The sequence below is a fragment of the Jatropha curcas genome, chromosome 4, assembly GCF_041381405.1.
Source record: "Jatropha curcas cultivar XTBG-Jc1 chromosome 4, XTBG_Jcur_1.0, whole genome shotgun sequence".
Classification (NCBI taxonomy): Eukaryota; Viridiplantae; Streptophyta; class Magnoliopsida; order Malpighiales; family Euphorbiaceae; genus Jatropha; species Jatropha curcas.
The window spans coordinates 20602511-20622346 of NC_143154.1; the positions used below are offsets into that span (position 1 = coordinate 20602511).

General features: G+C 35.8%; 1 protein-coding gene and 1 non-coding gene across 2 annotated transcripts in view; one reads left to right on the forward strand and one right to left on the reverse strand.

The window, feature by feature from the left end:
* LOC149496940 (uncharacterized) overlaps positions 1 to 19836 on the reverse strand; it is a 136124-nt gene that overhangs the window by 26204 nt on the left and 90084 nt on the right. The window contains exon 4 of the mRNA XM_089719972.1: positions 10486 to 11193. Coding sequence (XP_089576098.1) covers positions 10486 to 11193 — 708 coding nt within the window. The remainder of the gene's footprint in view (positions 1 to 10485; positions 11194 to 19836) is intronic.
* On the forward strand, positions 13335 to 13441 carry LOC149496941 (small nucleolar RNA R71). The gene has a single exon (XR_016320746.1). It is a non-coding gene; the product is annotated as a small nucleolar RNA R71 (small nucleolar RNA).

A 19836-nucleotide genomic window follows, 5' to 3' on the forward strand; every position in this document is an offset into this window, starting at 1 on the left:
CTCCCCCTCATGGAAACATCACTTAGAAATCACGAGTTTATGTATTCCAAATTCAAAGCTTGTAGGAAGTGCTTTGATGAGCAAATCAAGCATGTTTTAATTCTTCAATGACTATCATTATCAAGTATTCCATATAGAGCTATAAATAATTTCTCGAGATTTGAGTTTTGTGCTTCAAGCAACTTAAATCCTTTAGGATTTCATATAGATATCTATATCAAATGAGCAATATAAAATAGACAATCATTTTATGTCTATATGCCCCAATAGACTTATATTCAAGATCCTCATCATTTTTCACAATATTAAGTGTGATAACATTTGTAAAAATAAAGTCGATATTTATTTTATATCCATTCCATCTTTTTCTTGACATGACATAACTTATCAAGATCTCATTATTTTCATCAAATTCATTAATTTCAGGTACCTGAGTTTCTTATGGAAATTTATCACTCATATCCTTCAAGGACTTCAATTCTAATATGAGTTGAACAATTGATTTACAATAGTTTGCAAAATAAGTATCTTTTGAACTTCTAATTTATATAACCTTGTGAGAGGATCAAAATTTACTAATAATAATTATTTTCACATTTAGCTTTTTCAGCTGCTTATTCTCTCCTCCTAATGTCGGGATTCATAACAAACAAAATTGGTGATAGATAATTCTCTTTATTTAAAATTCTAGATATTGAAATGAAACTTTATATCTGACATATTTGTAACCTCCTTTGAGGATTCATTTTAGTCTATTGTGGTAGATAGTTCAAATATATACTGCATATTCAAAGATTCTTAAATAGATCCGTAATAAAAAGAGGAAGAATTTATAATAACTTGTTGGCTTGATGCGAATAATTACTAATATATATATTAGTAATATCCATATATATAAATAGGAAGCTTTGTTTTCATAAAAGTTGCTTTGAGCATAAATTAACCATGAAAAATTCATTACATTTGGAAAAACTTCCGGTTCTTTATAAATATCCATATAAAGATTTAATTTGTATTCCCATCACTATTGATTCCAGATAACCCAATCAATTATTGCCAAACAATAACAATATTTGAATATGTAAACTTCTAGTTTACAACTATATTCATTACAATTATTATCTCTATATGATATTCATTTTTGTAAATATCCTTAGAATAAATTTCTACAAGATTAAAGAGAAAATAATATATAACACTTGAAAGTCATTTCTCTAAATAATAATATTTGCTCTTCAAGAGCTTTTAATAATTCTTTTAGTATCAAAGCCAAAATTTGCCTTCATATGTTTTGGTGTACAACAAGTACATAATCAACATGCTATATTATCTTTTGTCACTTCTAGTGGTAAGATTTATTTTGATTACTTGTGATTACTACAATTACAAAGATCAGTAATTCAATAATGATCTTATTCACATTCTCAATCATAAGAATATTATTGTTACTTTTTTTTTTTTGACATTTGAATTATGGAATATATTAATAAGAGAAAAAAACGAGCAATACAAGCGGGAACACTATCCCAAGTTTGAAAACAAGCCCCACTAGGGACGAATTTAGCCAACACATGAGCTAAATCATTTGCTTGTCTTCTAATCCAAGCCAATTCGACATTAGGCAATTGGACTAAGAGAAGCTTACATTCAGAGATGACAACACCAAACTCGGACCAGTCGTGGACAGAACTTCTCATAGCATGATAGACTTGAAGGCAATCAGTCTCAACCTGAATCATCAAAGTAGGGTGGCTCGACAGCACCCAGGATAATACATTTCTTAATGCCTGAGCTTCTGCTACTGCTGGAGAAGAGCAGCCATGCAAGGAAGATGTTACTGCTGATACAAACCCGCCAAGGCAGTTTGAGAGTACAGCACCGACAGCTCCATGGCCGGCAGATGGGAGAAGAGCGGCATCAAAGTTTATTTTAAAAGTGCCAGAAGGTGGTGGAAACCATTGACTACTAGCAGAAGCACTGATGCCTGTATCTAAACCCGACAGCTGCAGCTGGGCTTTCTTCCAAGAAGCGAGCAGACTTCTAGCTCGAGTAACCACATGATAAGGTCCTACATCCACTTGGTTCCATTTGAGTTCATTACGGCTCAGCCAAACACTCCATTATTGTTATTATTCACACTCACACCCAATATTATATGTTATTGCATTCATTTCAGGTAATGAAATAAATTCAATTGAGTGAGTTTCATTCCATGACATCTTTTATATCACGATTATAAGTATGTAATTATTTTTTGTTTTTGCCCAGTATTATCATATATTATTTATTCACTCCATGGAATGAAAACAAATGTTATTATGTGAATTGAGAGCTTAATTTTTGCTCAATAACAAAAAGACTGAAATTAACTTAAAATCCACAATCGATATATTAAAATATTTATTTCCGATAATGCTATTACAGGAGCATATTCAAAAGTATAAAATATTATCCATGATTTATAGATTAAATACAAGAATATTATCATTGATAAATAAATTGATCAGATCTCATAAGTACCACATGTTTCTTTTAATGGAAACATATCTAAAATGAAATACAATATTGTGCTAGCCTAATAGTTTATTTATAATTTTTTCTGCTACACATTTCAAACTTAATGTTTCCTCGAATTTTTTCCGAAATAAGTGGACATTTAACTATTAAATATTTAGTGGAAGGAAATTATTGCTTTAGTGAAATTTCTATTATTTTCTCGATTTTCTTTCTTATTGTGTCTTTAGGACACATACGATTTTCTTCCTTATTTGTCTTTAGGACACATAATATCCATATAAAAATAAATAATTCATAATAGATATATTAAAAGTCATAAATTATATCCTATAAGATTTAATATGATAAAACAACAATAGGATACTAATTTGATTTTAGAATTATATTCTATACAATAACCAATCAAATAAAAAAAATAAAGATTTAATTTATATTTATAATTCATATCTAAAATATATAGATGAAAAAAATTGTATGTAGAATTATCTTTTAAACACGAACAATCTTAGATATATATCTTTTAACTTTGGTTGTCGCAAACTAGAAGTTATGTTCTCTTTAATCGATTTCATCGTGAAAGCACCATAGAAATTGATTAAGAAAACAACATCACATAAAAAAAGTGGTATATGATTTGGTTAGAGTTTTGTGTTGATAATATGTTATAAAATATAATAAATAAAGATAATATAGAAAAACGGAGTAGAGAGAATATAAAGAGAGTAATACTTATTCATTATAAAAGTGTATTAATAAATAGAGTTAAGGTACCTCTATTTATAAGTACAAGAAGATACATCCTTAAGGTCATAACTATACATTACAAAGAATATAAGCTTACATTTCGAATGACATACTCATATATTCTAAAAGTCACAATGGAATAATAAATAGAATAATAAACAACTTCATGACTAAATGGATATCCACAAAATTAATATTCATAACAATTCATGTTTTTTTAAGTATAACCTAATTAAATCCCTTTTTTATAGGTTTTACTCCAATATTTTGTACTGTAGTTAATACATATTGTCATTAAACACATTACTAATGTATCTTTAACAAATGTAAAAATTTATTAAGTTAATTTAACAATTATCTACTATTAATATTATTAAAATATCACCGATTAATTTAGAAAAGACAACTACCAAAATGGGCTCCCACAATAAGTTAAATACTTGGCAAGCTTCAAGCCCAAATGTGGAAACCTTAAGCCCAAAGATGGATGCCCCAAGCCCACATGGTGTGTAAATACCTAGGACATTCTAGAATACTCCCACCCACAAGATATTTTAATGAAATATCTCACCTACTCTAGAATGCTCCTTGTAATCTCCACCGTACATTTTTGTAAGTAAATCATAGCCGTACATTGAGGAGGTGGAAATGCCTATAAATACCACCCCTCACCTCATTTGTAACCAACCAAGCAAAAACCAAGTCCAAGAAGCAAGTAAGTAATTCTTTCCTTAAGCTTTGTGAAAGTTTGCTTCTTATTAATACAATTTTATTTGGTGTTTTGTGTTAGTATTATTTTGGTTGCCTTTCCCGTTATCATTTTTGGTGTTATAAATTATTAATCAATCTTAAAGTTTATCACTGCACTGATATCCAACAAGTGGTATCAGAGCCTGGTTGTGGTGGTAGTTATTGTAGCCGTGGTATTTTGTGGTGTTTATTTACAAGTGTAGGTATCGTTATTCTGCTGGAATTAACAGTCGGGGACTGTTGTTGAAGATTCACAAGCAAAAATTGTAATCGTTATTGGTCAGGGACTGTTGTGCATTGGTTAGTGTTATGAACACTAGTACCTTATGGTGGATTTTTCTGGAGTTGCTTGACAACTTATTTTCGTAAGTGTACGAATCGCTACAAGTAATATATGATGAGTAAGATATCGTTCCCACGAAGATTGTAATCCAAGTACCAAAATTATGTTATCTCGATATTATTTAGACGATAATTAAGAGAATTGTTTTATAGATGTAAAATAAACAAGAGTCAAGTAAACAGAAATTGATTAAAAGAAATCAAGGAATTGAAACTGTTTTACAATCCCAAAAGTGTTTTAGCACCAAGTTTTAGCAATAAAGCTTTCTTTTCTTCCTTTTCTCTCTTTTTCTCTTTTTATGTCCTATTGTATTTTTAATTTTTCAATCTGTATATCTAATAGCTTGATCTTCCTCAAGGTTACTCACTAGAGTTCTTGAGGAAAACCCTAGCCGCAGTAGATTACTCTCAGTCTAAAATGCCTTAGTCTAGAGAAAAATGAGAAAAGTCCCATTTAAAAATGAAAATGTTGTATTTATATGGGTAGGGCAACAGAACAAAGCTGCGTCACGCAGGTAGTAGCTGCGTGACGGAGCCGAGAGCTGCGTGACGCAGCTTACTTTTCGTACAGTTGCCGCGTATCCATACAAATAGTGCAGGCCGTTACACAGGCGTGTCCTAGTGGTGTCAGCCTGGTTAGAGTTGCGTGACGCAACTATGAGTGCCGTCACGCAGGTGATAGTTGCGTGATGCAACCCTAATGCGGGTCAGACCCTTTGGACCGGTTCGATTCAATTTTTGGTTTAAAAACACTTCTGGTTGACCGTGATTCTTTATTCCTTATCCTTATATCATCACCGGGTTAGGCGGGGGCATAAAATTACGCGTCAATAGGGCCGTGTTGTTTCGCACGGTCTGGGGAGGTTCCAGAGCATAGGCGTGTGCACTAGCACGGCCAGGGGCGTGCCCTCCTCTGGAAGTCTGGAGCATGTGTAACACGGGCGTGCTTCAGCTGCACGGGCCAAGTTTCTATCTCCAGTGCGCGCACGAGCGTGCGCATTAGCACGGCCTGGGGCGTGCACCTCTCTAAAAGTCTGAGGTAATTGAGGCACGGGCGTGCGGCTCAGCATGGGCTGGGGCGTGCGCGCCTCTGACTCTTTGCTCTGATTTGCCTTGCATTTGGCACCGTCGTGCACCTTAGCACGGGCTGGAGCGTGCTAATCATCTTTTGCCTTATTTTTGTCCTTTTCTTGCAAAATCCTACACTTTTCCTCTAAATCAAGTGAGTTGTGCTTCAAGGAAGCTTTTTAAGTAAAAACATAACAATATTATATAAAAACTAATTTAGATAAATTAAAAATGCTAGAAATCTTAGTAAAAATTATAATAAAAACACTATAAAAATTAACACTATCAAAATTCCCCAAACTTAAACTATTGCTTGTCCTAAAGCAATGAAACGCCATTAAAATAGTTTGGAATAATTATTCACGAATTTGATAAATATCCAAATTATTAACATAAGAATAAATTATATGTTTCCTATGTCAATTATTTTCTAGCCAAAAATTTTAATTTTCAACAGAACATATTCTTTTTATTAAACATGAGTTAACAAGATTTTTGTCTCCTTCTTTAGAATAGTAAGTACTTAGGACAAATTTAGCGCATATGTAATATTTCTCATCTCAAGGTATTTTTAGGTAACCTATTTCTATCACACAAAGTGGTTGCATACCACTTCTCACCTTTTGCTTCTTTTGTAGTTGCATTTTATGCTCCATACCACTTATATATATATATATATATATATATATATATATATATATATTTATTTATTTATTTATTTATGGGAATATAAGCAATAAGTAGTTGCATTTTATGCTCCATACCACTTTGTTTAGAACGGATTTCCATTATTCCCTCAATCTTGCTTTTTCTCTCATAATACCCTCATCCTTTATTGATTTGAAACATACATGTATGCTAAACAAAGGTTGCTGTTTATAATCTTAGAAACAAATGGTTAAATCAAAGAAGTATGTAGAGTTAAAAATATAAATTTTGGTTAAAAGCAATTAACTTTGGAATCACGATTAATTTAATCAAAGGCTAATGAATTTAAGATAATTTTTTTTTTAAATTCGATCATAGTTATTCCATACTTATTTTATTTAATAAAATAAAATAAAAAAAAACAAAAATTTATTTGAATTTTATAGTTTAGATAAAATGTCTTCCCCCCAACTTAATTGAGCACATTGTGCTCAATGAGCTAGATGCAATTCCCCAAACTTATGGTATTATGGATACCTTAATAAAGAATAGATCGTTGATGTGAGACAATATAAGGAAGTCGGGTGGCAAAGTTCATCCAAGCTATGAAGTAAGAAACATACTAAAAAGATAACCAAAATATTGAAATTGAAAAACAATTAAAAGCTCAAATATGTAACTGCAACTAATTGAAATCTAAAGTATTCAAACAAAACCAATGTGAAATGTTTAACACACAGAAAGATAAGAATGAATAACCAAAATGATGTGAAACCCATCAAGCTGCTGGTGGAGGAGGGGAGGAGGCTGAAGCAACTGAAGAATAGTCTGAAGTTGACCCTGCACAGTGTCAAGGCGAGAGTCGATGCTGCCCTGCGTGATCTCAAGCGACTGGAAACGATCAGCGATTATGGACTCCATGCTATGTAGCCGGGTGTCGAACACATCCATGCGAGAGAGCATTCGGGCAAGTACTTCATCATTGGACACGGTGGAAGTGCCCTGGAATGAAGGTCCAGCTCCAGAGGTACCTGCACCAGAAAAACCAAAACCAGAGAAGGGAGGTGGAATATCCTCCTCTGTGTTAGCACCACCGGCATCCTGAGTGGCTGCGTGAGCAGAACTGTCTGTTGGAGTGCCCACTAAACGATAAGATTCTCTGGCCTTCTCTACTAACTTCATATGGATCATCATATCGATGTCTAATCTGGTACCTCTGCCTCCACCAAGACTGTCATAAATGGGCCTAGCCGGATTCCACACTCTTAAGTAAATAGCAATACGCGTGACAAAACTACCTTTCATGATGGCCCCCTTATCGGCTCTCGCCACTCGAGCCCATTTTTGGCCTAACCAGTAACTGACATTCAGCAAAACTCCGTGGTTAATGGCCCATAAGAAATAAAGCTCATTCCTCCCCAAAACTCCATCACTCTCACTTCTACCGAAAATGGTATTAACTAGGAATTTATGTATATACCTCAATGCAGGATTTTTTTATTTTGATGCCTTAGAAACCCTAGGATTATAATTTCTTTCTCCCGTTAGTTCATTCCACCTAGTTGAATCAAAGGAATCTGTAGGAAGTTGTGTAATTGCATTTTCGGTGGGAAAGCCAAAAATGCTACTAACTTCATCTATTGAAAGTTCAAAATCCCTTCCAAGTAATCGAAATCGAATAAAATTTCTAACACAACCAACTGGAAATCTAATAATGGAAGAATAAGAACTTAAAAATTCCAATGTCAAAGGGGCATACACATGATCTTTCATTGCAATAAAATTTTCCTACCCCACTCGCTGAAGTGGCTCTATTACAGCATCCCTAAGGCCAACTATTGACAAGGCATCCTCATCTATAAATTTATTGGGCAAAATAGGGCATGATGAGAGTTTGTGATACCTGTCTAGCTGCTCAGGAGAGCTCGTCTCGAATGGAGGCAGTGGTGGACTGTCAGAGGGTGGAGAGGCAGTGGAAGATCGAGAAGAGCGGTGCCCAGCTGCGACAGATGAAGCAGGCCTGCTACGTTTGTACCTGGGAGGCATTATGATGAAAAATATTGAAGAAAATGCGAGAGAAATGAAAGAAAATGATAGAAAATGAGAGAAAATGGGAGAGAGGGGCTGTTGGCGGCTAGGGCGTGCAAAGTGAATGAAATAGGATTAGGGCGTGCTATTTAAATAGAGTAGCGCGCACAGGCATGCGGTTCAGCACGGTCTGGACCGTGCTTTCCCCTAGAAGTCTTTTTGATAGCTCGCACGGGCATGCTGGATGGCACGGTCCGGGGCGTGCAAGCCTCTGGAAGTCCTAGTCCAATCGAGCATAGGCGTGCGCCTTGGCACAGCTTTGGGCGTGCACGCATCTCTCCTGCAGGACAAAACTTAACTTACCTGGCACGGGCGTGCGCCTTAGCACTGCTTAGGGCGTGCAATCCTCTGGAAGTCCTAGTCAATTGTGGCACGACCATGCTAGATGGCATGCTTCAGGGCGTGCGTGTGTTTTACCTGCACATCGAAAATCACTTACCTCGCACGGCCGTGCCAATGGTTTTGCATTGGGCGTGCTTATGTGGCACGGCCCAAAGCGTGCTACCCTCTAGTCTCAATTTTCAATTTTATCTTTGAAACACGGCCATGCTAAGTGGTATGGCCAGGGCGTGCTACTTGTTGAGCCCTTTGTTATTCCTATAAATTGAATAAAACAAACAACAAACATATAAAACAAACTAAACAGACAAAATAAAAATGGGTTGTCTCCCATAAGCACTTTTGTTTAACGTCATTAAGTTCGACGTAATTAACCCGGTTAGGGTTAAACCAGATGGATGGCATTCTTGACTGGATTAAAATTGTCATTTTGATAAACTTTCAAGCATTGAGCATTGACTTTGAAACTCCGGTCTCCATCCACTATTTCGACAGCCCCATGTGGAAAGACTTCTTTGATCATAAAAGGGCCCGACCATCTAGAACGCAGTTTTCTTGGAAAAAGGCAGAGTTTAGAATTGTAGAGCAATACCTGTTGGCCTACCTTTAGATTCCGCAGGATGATATGTTTATCATGCCACATCTTTGTGCGATCTTTATAGATTTTGGCATTTTCATAGGCATGGAGCCTCATTTCATCCATCATGTTTAATTGAAGCAGCCTCTTTTGACCAACTTCTTTAGTGTCAAAGTTAAGAAATTGGATTGCCCAATACGCCTTGTGCTCCAGGTCGATAGGGAGGTATGGTGACATGCCAATTGGTGTTTTGAATGCAGTTCTGTAGGCCCAAAGAGCATCATCGAGCCTCTTGGACCAGTCCTTCCTTGATTGGCCAACTATTGTCTCCAAAATCTTTTTGATTTCCTGGTTCGTGACTTCTACTTGCCCACTCGTTTGAGGGTGATATGGGGTACCTACACGGTGAGTAACGCCATATCTGGAAAGTAGGGAATCAAGGTACTTGTTACAGAAGTGCTTACCTCCATCTGTGATTATTGCTCTTGGGGTATCATGTTGTGTGAAAATATATTTCTTGATGAAGTTCATCACACTTTTGGCATCATTATTGGGAAGAGCAACAGCCTCTGCCCATTTTGACACATAGTCCACCGCCACTAGGATGTATTGGTTTGAGTATGATGATGGAAAAGGTCCCATGAAGTTCAGACCCCAAACATCGAAGATTTCGACTTCAAGGATGTTATTCAAGGGCATCTCATGTCTCTTTGAAATGTTACCTAACCTTTGACAACGATCACAAAGACGGACATAGTTAAAAGCATCTTTAAATAGATTAGGCCAATATAAACCGCTCTCCAATATTCGTGCTGCTGTCTTGTTTGCTCCAAAATGCCCTCCACATTCCATTGAGTGGCAGAATTTAAGGACACTTTCCATTTCACTTTCCGGTATACATCGTCGAGATAGCTGATCACTACAATATTTGAACAAAAAGGGCTCCTCCCAATAGTAGTATTTGATATCATGAAAGAACCTTTTCTTTTGTTGATAAGAAAAGTTGGGAGGAGGGATTTTGCAAACAAGATAGTTAACTATATCAGCATACCAGGGGGCTTGAGTATTTACCATCAGCAAAAGTTGCTCATGGGGAAAGCTTTCATTGATTTGTAGCCTGGTTGTATCCTCTTCCCCTAACTCTAGCCTGGAAAGATGGTCAGCCACAAGATTCTCGGTTCCCTTTTTGTCGCGAATTTCCAGATCAAATTCCTGCAATAAGAGCACCCAACGAATTAGTCTCGGTTTTGCATCTTTCTTTTCCAGCAAATATTTGAAGGCTGAGTGATCTGTGTAAACTATTGTTTTGGCTCCAATTAAATCGGCCCTGAATTTGTCAAAAGCAAAAACAATAGCTAACAATTCTTTTTCAGTAGTTGCATAATCTAGTTGCGCATCATTCAATGTGCGACTAGCATAGTAGATGACGTGCAACTTCTTTTCCTTTCTTTGCCCAAGAACGGCTCCAACAACATGATCACTAGCATCACACATAAGTTCAAAAGGAAGAGTCCAATCTGGTGTAGTGATAATAGGTGCTGAGATCAACTCCCTCTTTAACTTGTTAAAAGCATCTAAACACTCTTTGTCAAAATCAAAAGGAACATCCTTAACTAATAAATTACAAAGAGGTTTTGTGATTTTTGAGAAGTCTTTGATAAACCTTCTGTAGAATCCTGCATGACCAAGAAAACTCCCTATCCCTTTTACTGAGTTAGGAGGATGTAATTTTTCTATTACCTCAATTTTGGATTTGTCTACTTCAATTCCCTTTTGAGAGACCTTGTGCCCTAAGACAATACCTTCACTAACCATAAAGTGACATTTTTCCCAATTCAAAACAAGGTTAGTGTCTTCACATCGTTGCATTACTAAGGATAAATTATGAAGACATGCATCGAATGAAGAATCAAATACAGAGAAGTCATCCATAAATATCTCAATAGATTTCTCTACCATATCAGAAAATATAGACATCATGCATCTTTGGAAGGTTGAAGGGGCATTGCATAGTCCAAAAGGCATTCTCCTATAGGCAAAGGTGCCATAAGGACAAGTGAATGTAGTTTTCTCTTGATCTTCAAGGGCAATAGGTATTTGAAAGTATCCTGAATAACCATCTAAGAAACAATAAAAAGGATAACCTGCAAGTCTTTCAAGCATTTGATCAATAAAGGGTAAGGGAAAGTGGTCCTTACATGTTGCTTTGTTCAATTTTCTATAATCTATGCACACGCGCCAACCTGTGACTGTTCTAGTGGGAATTAATTCATTGTTTTCATTAAAGATAACAGTCATACCTCCCTTCTTTGGCACAACTTGGACATGACTTACCCAACTACTATCTAAAATTGGATAGATGATTTCGGCGTCCAGAAGTTTTATGATTTCAGCCTTGACTACCTCCTTCATGTTTGGATTCAATCGTCTTTGATGCTCGATTGAGGGTTTGTAGTCTTCTTCCATTAGGATTTTATGCATGCATACACTCGGACTTATCCTTTGTAGATCAGAAATTGACCATCCTATTGCCTTCTTGTGCTTTCGAAGAACCTGCAACAACCTTTTCTCTTGATCAAGCGTTAAGTGAGAGGAAATAATAACAGGAAAAGAATTGTCCTCACCTAGAAATGCATGCTTCAAATGAGGAGGAAGCTGCTTCAGTTCTTGTTTGGGTGGTGTATCTTCTTTTTCTTTTTCTTTATTATCTATGCTATATAAAGTGTTCTTTACACATGTATCAATCATATCTATTCTAAAGCAATCATCGCAGTCCATAGGAAGTTTACAAGATTTTAACACATCAAAAACAACTTCTTCTTGACCTGCTCTCAACGTTAGTTTCCCATCATGTATATCAATTAGAGCTCTTGCAATTGCAAGAAAAGGTCTTCCAAGGATCAATGATCCTTCTCTTCCTTCATCAATGTCAAGGATGACAAAATCAACTGGAAAAATGAATTTTCCTACCTTGACTAGTACGTCCTCTACGATTCCCTTGGGGTATTTGATCGATCGATCGGCCAATTGTAGAGACATCCTTGTTGGCTTGAGCTCTCCCATACCTAGCATTTTAAAAACTTCATAAGACATTAGATTTATGCTAGCTCCTAAGTCAGCTAGAGCCTTCTCAAAATTTAAATTGCCAATATTACAAGAAATAGAAAAACTCCCTGGATCTTTAAGTTTAGGTGGCAGTTTATTTTGAATGATTGCACTGAATTCCTCAGTTAGTTTCACCATTCCTTGGTCATCAATCTTTCTTTTCTTGCTCAAGATTTCCTTTAAGAACTTTGCATAGCTGGGCATTTGAGCAAGAGCTTCAGCAAAAGGAATGTTTATTTGAAGCTTTTTAAAGACGTCAAGAAATTTCATGAAGCTTTGATCATCTTGCGTCTTTTTCAACCTTTGCGGAAATGGAATAGGTGGAATATAGGGTTTTACTTCTTCCTTTTCCACTAGATCGATGATAGGTGCCTTTCTCTCTTCTTCCTTCTCCTTCTCCTTTCTGGGCTTGTCCTCCAATTCTCTACCACTTCTCAGGGTTATGGCTTGTACCTGTTCTTTAGGATTTTTTTCAGTGTTACTAGGTAACGTACCTTGAGGTCTAGCTGCCATCATGTTTGCAAACTGTCCCATTTGGATTTCCAGATTTCTTATCGCAGCTTGTTGGATTTTATTGTGTTCTCTTGTTTCATTCATGAAATCCATGTGCGATTTCGAAAGGGCAGTAAAGAGATCATTATGAGACTTTTTCTCCGGAGGTAAGAAATCTGATGGTGCATTTAAAGTGTTGTTAGAATTACCATATGAAAGATTTGGATGATTTCTCAACCTGTTATCGTAAGGATTCGAATATGGGTAATTCCTCCTCTGTTGGTTCATCACATAGTTTACTTGCTCCAAAGTTTGTGGATTTGCAGAATCTAGCATGCATTCTCCAACTCCATGTGGTTCATTGCATCTGTCACAAGTTTGCATGATGGAGTTCACAGATTTAGTGGTTAGCAAGTCGAGCTTCCTTACCATGTTGTCAACCTTTGCGTTGAGTGCAGTGATGGCATCAATTTCATAAATCCCAGCAGTTTTTCTTCTTTCAGAATTGCTTTGGTAATGGCTATTGCTTACCATTTCTTCTATTAAATCGTATGCCTCATCGATTTCCTTTCTTTCAAAAGATCCTCCTGCAGCTGCATCAAGAGTAATTTTAATGTTAGGTGACAAAGAATTATAGAAAGTCTGGACTTGTAACCACTTAGGTAAACTATGGTGGGCACATTTTCTCAATAAGTCCTTAAATCTTTCCCAAGCTTCATATAAGCTTTCTTGATCATGATGAGCGAAGGTCATGATCTCATTTCTTAATTTGGTAGTTTTAGAAGATGGAAAGAATTTGGCAAAAAATTTCTGGGCTAACTCTTCCCAAGTTGTAAAACTTCCAGCGGGACAAGATTGTAACCATGATCGTGCTTTGTCTCTTAAAGTAAAAGGAAAGAGTCTTAATTTAATGGCATCTTCAGAAACACCATTTTGTTTAAAAGTATCACAAATCTCCAAGAAATTTGTGATGTGAGCATTCAGATCTTCATTAGGGAGTCCTCCATATTGAATAGAAGTGGAAAGCATTTGGATAATTGCTGGTTTGATTTCGAAATTATTTGCTTCCACTCTTGGCCTAGTGATGTTGGAGGTAGCTCCATTGAGAGAAGGCGTGGTGTAGTCTCGCAAAGTGCGGACATTTTGTTGTTGTATGATTTGAGGATTTGCAGCAAGAGGTATGTTCGGAAGTTGAGGATTAATGCCGTCCATGTTTGATTGTTGTTTGGATTTGTTTTCTTGTGCTTTCCTTGCTGCGTTGTTTCTTCTGCAGGTTTTCTCAATTTCTGGATCAAAGATCAGAGGTTCTGTTCTTCTAGATCTTCTTTGCATAAAAACTGAGATAGTCTACAGAAAAATCAAATGAATAAATACAAATGAATAAGTAAATGTCTAAATTAATAACAAGATAATTCGTATTGATATTGGTTTTGCCAATCCCCAGCAACGGCGCCAAAAACTTGACAGCTTATTTTCGCAAGTGTACGAATCGCTACAAGTAATATATGATGAGTAAGATATCATTCCCATGAGGATTGTAATCCAAGTACCAAAATTATGTTATCTCGATATTATTTAGACGATAATTAAGAGAATTGTTTTATAGATGTAAAATAAACAAGAGTCAAGTAAACAGAAATTGATTAAAAGAAATCAAGGAATTGAAACTACTAGGGGTTTTGATTTCACTTAATCCTATCCAATTTATTTCATTAGTTCATTGATCAATTTAATTATTCAAGTAGGAGAAACAACTCTGAATTCACTAACAAGCTCTTCCGATGTATTGCTAGCTATTTTAATTCCATTTAATTACCTATCTTCCAATAGCGCAATCAAATATGAATTAAATCATTAAGTTATGTAGTTGTTTATGAATTTACAATTTAAGGTTGATAAATCATAAAAACCCCCCATGAGTCAAACCATATAGCTTCCGCATCAAGTTATCATTCTCATGTGTTTTATTAACCTTTTCTTATCAAAGATCCTTCTTCCGAAAGTGATAATTGAAATAAATCATAACTTGAAATAATTGAACTTAATGCTTCTAGGGGAAAATTTTGCCTAGAAGCATTAAGTTCATTAATAAATCATAACTTGAATAAGGAAAAATAAATCTAATTGCATAAATTGGAAAAGAGATTAAGCTACATCAAACCCCTAGTATAAGAATTTAGTTACACATGGTACTTAAATAAAACCCAATAATACTTGATAAATATTTCATAATCAATAAGGATAATGAAAGAAATAAACAAGATTAAGAGTTTAGAAATAAGAACTAGTGATAAATTGGTTGGATGGCTTCCTTTGAAACTTTGCACAACTCTTGAATACTTAACTTCTAAAAATAAACAATATACAAAGCTATAAAATGAGAGAAAGATATAGAATGGAATGTAGTGTGATGTGTGGGATGGATCCCTTTTGGAATGGCCTCTTCCCTTCTTTATATAGACTTCTTGGGGGGACAATCCATATGCTTTTTAATGAGTAAAGTCTAACTTTGTGAGGTGGAAAAGTTCTAAATCAAGCCATAAATTACTCTCAATTATGGCTTTCCAAGTGCATATGGTTGAAGTTTGACTGGCATGTGAAGAGACTATCCGAAGTATCCTGTGAAAATGGTAGGAATTAGTTGGCAACTTTGGACTCAAATTCATGATTTCTTGATTGGCACGGGCGTGCTGCCTGGTACAGTCTGGGGCGTGGCAGGCTCTGGAAGTCTGGGGCTCCTAGCACGGGCTGTGTTGTTCCGCACGCTCTGGGGAGGTTCTAGAGCATGGGCATGCGCACTGGCACGGCCAGGGGCGTGCCCTCCTCTGGAAGTCTGTAGCATGTGTAGCACGGGCGTGCTTCAGTTGCACGGGCCAAGTTTCTATCTCCAGTGCGCGCACGGGCGTTCGCATTAGCACGGCCTGGGGCGTGCACCTCTCTGGAAGTCTGAGGCAATTGAGGCACGGGGATGCGGCTCAGCATGGGCTGGGGCGTGTGTGCCTCTGACTCTTTGCTCTGAATTGCCTTGCATTTGGCACGATCGTGCACCTTAGCACGGGCTGGAGCGTGCTAATCATGTTTTGCCTTATTTTTGTCCTTTTCTTGCAAAATCCTACACTTTTCCTCAAAATCAAGTGAGTTGTGTTTCAAGGAAGCTTTTTAAGTAAAAACATAACAATATTATATAAAAACTAATTTAGATAAATTAAAAATGCTAGAAATCTTAGTAAAAATTATAATAAAAACACTATAAAAATTAACACTATCATTGCTAATAGCATCGAGAAGCTAAATAGTAATAATTACGGGAACTGGAGTACCCGTATGAGATATTATCTCATAGGTCAAGACTTATGGGATATCGTCGGAGGAGATAATACTACACCACCAGTTGGGGATGTGAAAGCTCTGAAAGAGGGGGAGACAAAATGCATGAAGGCGATGTATGTGCTGACGGTTGCAGTAGAAGATGAGCATATTACTCTTTAATCCTTAAGTTTATGATTACACAATATTTAGTTCCTTATTATTATAAATTAACCCTTTGATATTTATTTATTCTATCAATTATTATTATTTATTTTTTATAAAAAAATCATTATTATTATGTTATTGCCAAGTTAATATTTTCTTATTCTACAATAAAACTAAATTTTATAAACTTTTATGTTTTTTTTTTATTTGTGAATATTTCAAATTTTAAAAAAAAACCATAAATATGAAAGAAAATCAAATTGTACTAAAATATTTTATCTAATTATTAATTGTTTTTTTATAATTTTTTTATATTGTTAGTAATTTTATTTATATTTGTTAGTTATTTTATTTAATTATTTTTTATTGAAAATAAAATAATAATAAAATTATTCTTAGTAAATAGAACAAGTACCTACAATAAGAAGCTACACGTGTGCAAAAATATCTTTAAGGCTTTTGATTTTATTAGTTAAGAAAAAAAAAAAGAAAAAAAAAAGCATTTTACCAATAGAATTTGCTGACAGTCGGACTAGCATAGGTGAATATGGATGCATTAGCGACAACTACCAAGGAAATTTTATTACAAAAATTAGAAAAGACAGAATTTTTCCGACATCTTTCTATAGTCGGTATTCCGTTGGTAATTTGTTTTAGTGATTGATTTACCTCGTTTACCGATGAAAATTTTTGTTGTAAAAGACCATTTTTTTTGTAGTGAAAGGTAATCTAATTTGATTGGTCACATTGGTTCCCTATTGAATAATAAATAAAATAAAAATTATTATTATTATAAAAAAATTGTAATTATAAGTTTTTATTTAGGAAATTAATTGTATAATAAGAAAATTACTTTATTATTAAAATTTATTAAATAACATATTATATATGTAATTATATTAATATTACCATAAAGGTTGGGGAAATGTAAAAGATTTTATATTATATTTTGACAAACCTAAAGAATATAATATAGGTCCAAAACAACTTTTTTTCTTTGAAAATAAACAGCAGTCTTAGCTTATATTATTGGAATCAAAGCTAAACATATCATACAAAAAAGGAGGGTATACCCTGCACTTCAAGTCAGGCATAGAAACAGAGGCCCTAACTATAGTATGAGCAACCTGATCATCGTACAAAAGTGAAAAAACATTAATAAGCTCATCAAGAAGAGCTTTACAATCAAGAACTACTAGACTAAAATAGGACAAATCAATACGATCGGATTGTAATGCCTTGATCAACAACTGAAAAGGATTAAAGAAGCCAATAGAAACAATGCATAATTACGAAATAGGAGTGGAAAAATAGACTCATTCTCATCTTCGATATCAAAGATAGGTTACATATATATACAGAAGAGCCCAGTAATGGATCGTCTGGAATCACTACATGACGCCCAATCTGCATCAGAAAAAGCTCTTAATTTCAAATCATTTGCTGCCGGCAGAAATAATCCTGTAAAACTGGTGCCTTTGAGGTATTTGACCACGGTGAGTGCAGCTTTCAGATGGGATTGGTGAGCAATTTGCATAAACTGACTGAGCTGTTGAACAGCATAACTGATATCTGGTCGTGTCATGGACGAATATAGAAGGCGGCCAACAAGACGACGATAACTTCCCGAGTCCTGTAATGGGTGCCCCATATCTGAGCCAAGCTTCAGTCCTTGGATATAAGGGCTGTCCGCAATTTTTGCATCCTGAAGACCAGTGTCCCGAATAATCTCAGAGATAAATTTATGTTGAGTCAAGAACATACCATTGGCTGTCCGTGCAACTTCAATACCCAAGAAATACTTCACATCACCAAGATCTTTGATGGTTAACTTCTTATGTAAGTGTGAACACCCAAATTTTGAGGCTCGAAGAGCCATTTTTTCCGGACTGCAAACAGCCCGGCCGGACCAAAGGCCATTTTGGAAGTTCACCGAAAATATGCCAATATGGTACTTGAAACGTCCGGGACGTCACGAGGATCGTGGAACTGGTCCCGGAATTTTTTTCGGAGGTCCGGAGCTCTCGGAAAAGCCTCCGGAGCGAGTTTTGTCAAAACCACCAGGCACGGCGGCCCAGACACCGGCCACCAGCGGCCCAACCCGCCGGCTCCGGCGACCCGGCCACCGAGCTCCGGCGGCCCGGCCGTCGGCCGCCGGCCACCGGCGGCCCGGCCGCCGAAATGTCCGTTTTTTGCCTATAAATTGGCCCCGGGGCCTTCATTTCAACTCACTCAGTCTGTGTTGACGGACGCTCCTTCTCCCCTACGCTCTTTGCGATTCTTTACTGCTTTCTTGCATTTTTCAATTTTAGTTTTATTCTATTATTGTGATACTTGGTCACTTAAAATTAAATTAAAATTAATTCCCTTAACGAGGAGCTTAACCTGGAGTTAAGAAGCGGTCGACGATTAAATCAGGTACGTAAGTTTCACTCTACCTATTTAATTTTAGCACTCCATGCATGCTTCTTTTCTACTCCTAATAATTCTACAACTGGATAAATGCATTCATACCGTCATATAGGCAAGAAAATTGCCTCAATTAAAATATGATTAAGCTAAATGCCCGGTTAATTAATAATCGTGGTATTAAAGTTTAAATCCGACAATATTGGCTTAAAATATCTAGTCTCTCAATGGCTATGGTATGATTGCCTTTATTTCGAACAATTTTCGGCTTAAGTCCAATTAATCAATAATTGTGATCAAAAGGCCTTAATTAATCACGTTCTTTTGGCATTAAATTGCCTACATTGTAGTTCATTTAATTACTTTAGGCAAACCAATTGCCTATAAGTAAGAATAACCAATTTTTTGGCAACAACTTGCCTAAATCAACACTTTTGACTAAAGGTCTTCAAATCAACACATTTTGGCTAAAAGCCTTTTAAATAGCCAAATTTTTGGCAACAATTGCTTAAAATCAAGGTTTTGGCAAAATGCCTTAAAACTAAATCAATCTTTTGGTTTTAAAACCTAAAAATCAATCATTTTGGCGACAATCGCCTAATCGACACTTTTGGCAATTTATTGCCTAAATCACAAAATCCTTTTGGCTAAAAGCCTTAATTCATTTTTGGCAAGCAAATAAGTCCAATTAAACACATCTTTTTGGCTAAAAGCCATTAAAATCAACACTTTTGGCATCAAATGCCTAAAAATCAATCTTTGGCAAAAAGCCTAAACAAAATGCACAAAGCATACACACACTCATGCATAAAGCATACCCATTCAAAGCCCTTCAAAGAAGGCCTATCGAACTACGTTGACTTTGATCTTCCATTCAAACGGAAGTACGTAGGCACGTTTGGGATTTAACCCCGGGCGACAAGTCGAAATCACTTAAAATTGGTCCAATTTACATTAATCACTTTGCAAAGCATTCATTCATGGTTAGTTTCATCAGCATGACATAGTCTCGGGATCCATCTCGGGTTTGTACACTATGCCTTAAACATTGGGTTAATTAATCTAGTAATTAGGTTAATTAAAATCGGAGTCACTTAGGGTTTTCCTAGTTTTCCCTAAAATAATTAAACAAGGTGGCGACTCACACATTCACATGCATTTCTTCCTTAGTCACATGCATTCGTATGCCATTTGATATTTGGGAAGGGGTTCACAGTAAGTAAGACTTCAAATCTGAAATTAAATGGACAGAAGGACTAGCAATTAAGCAATCATCAACATAA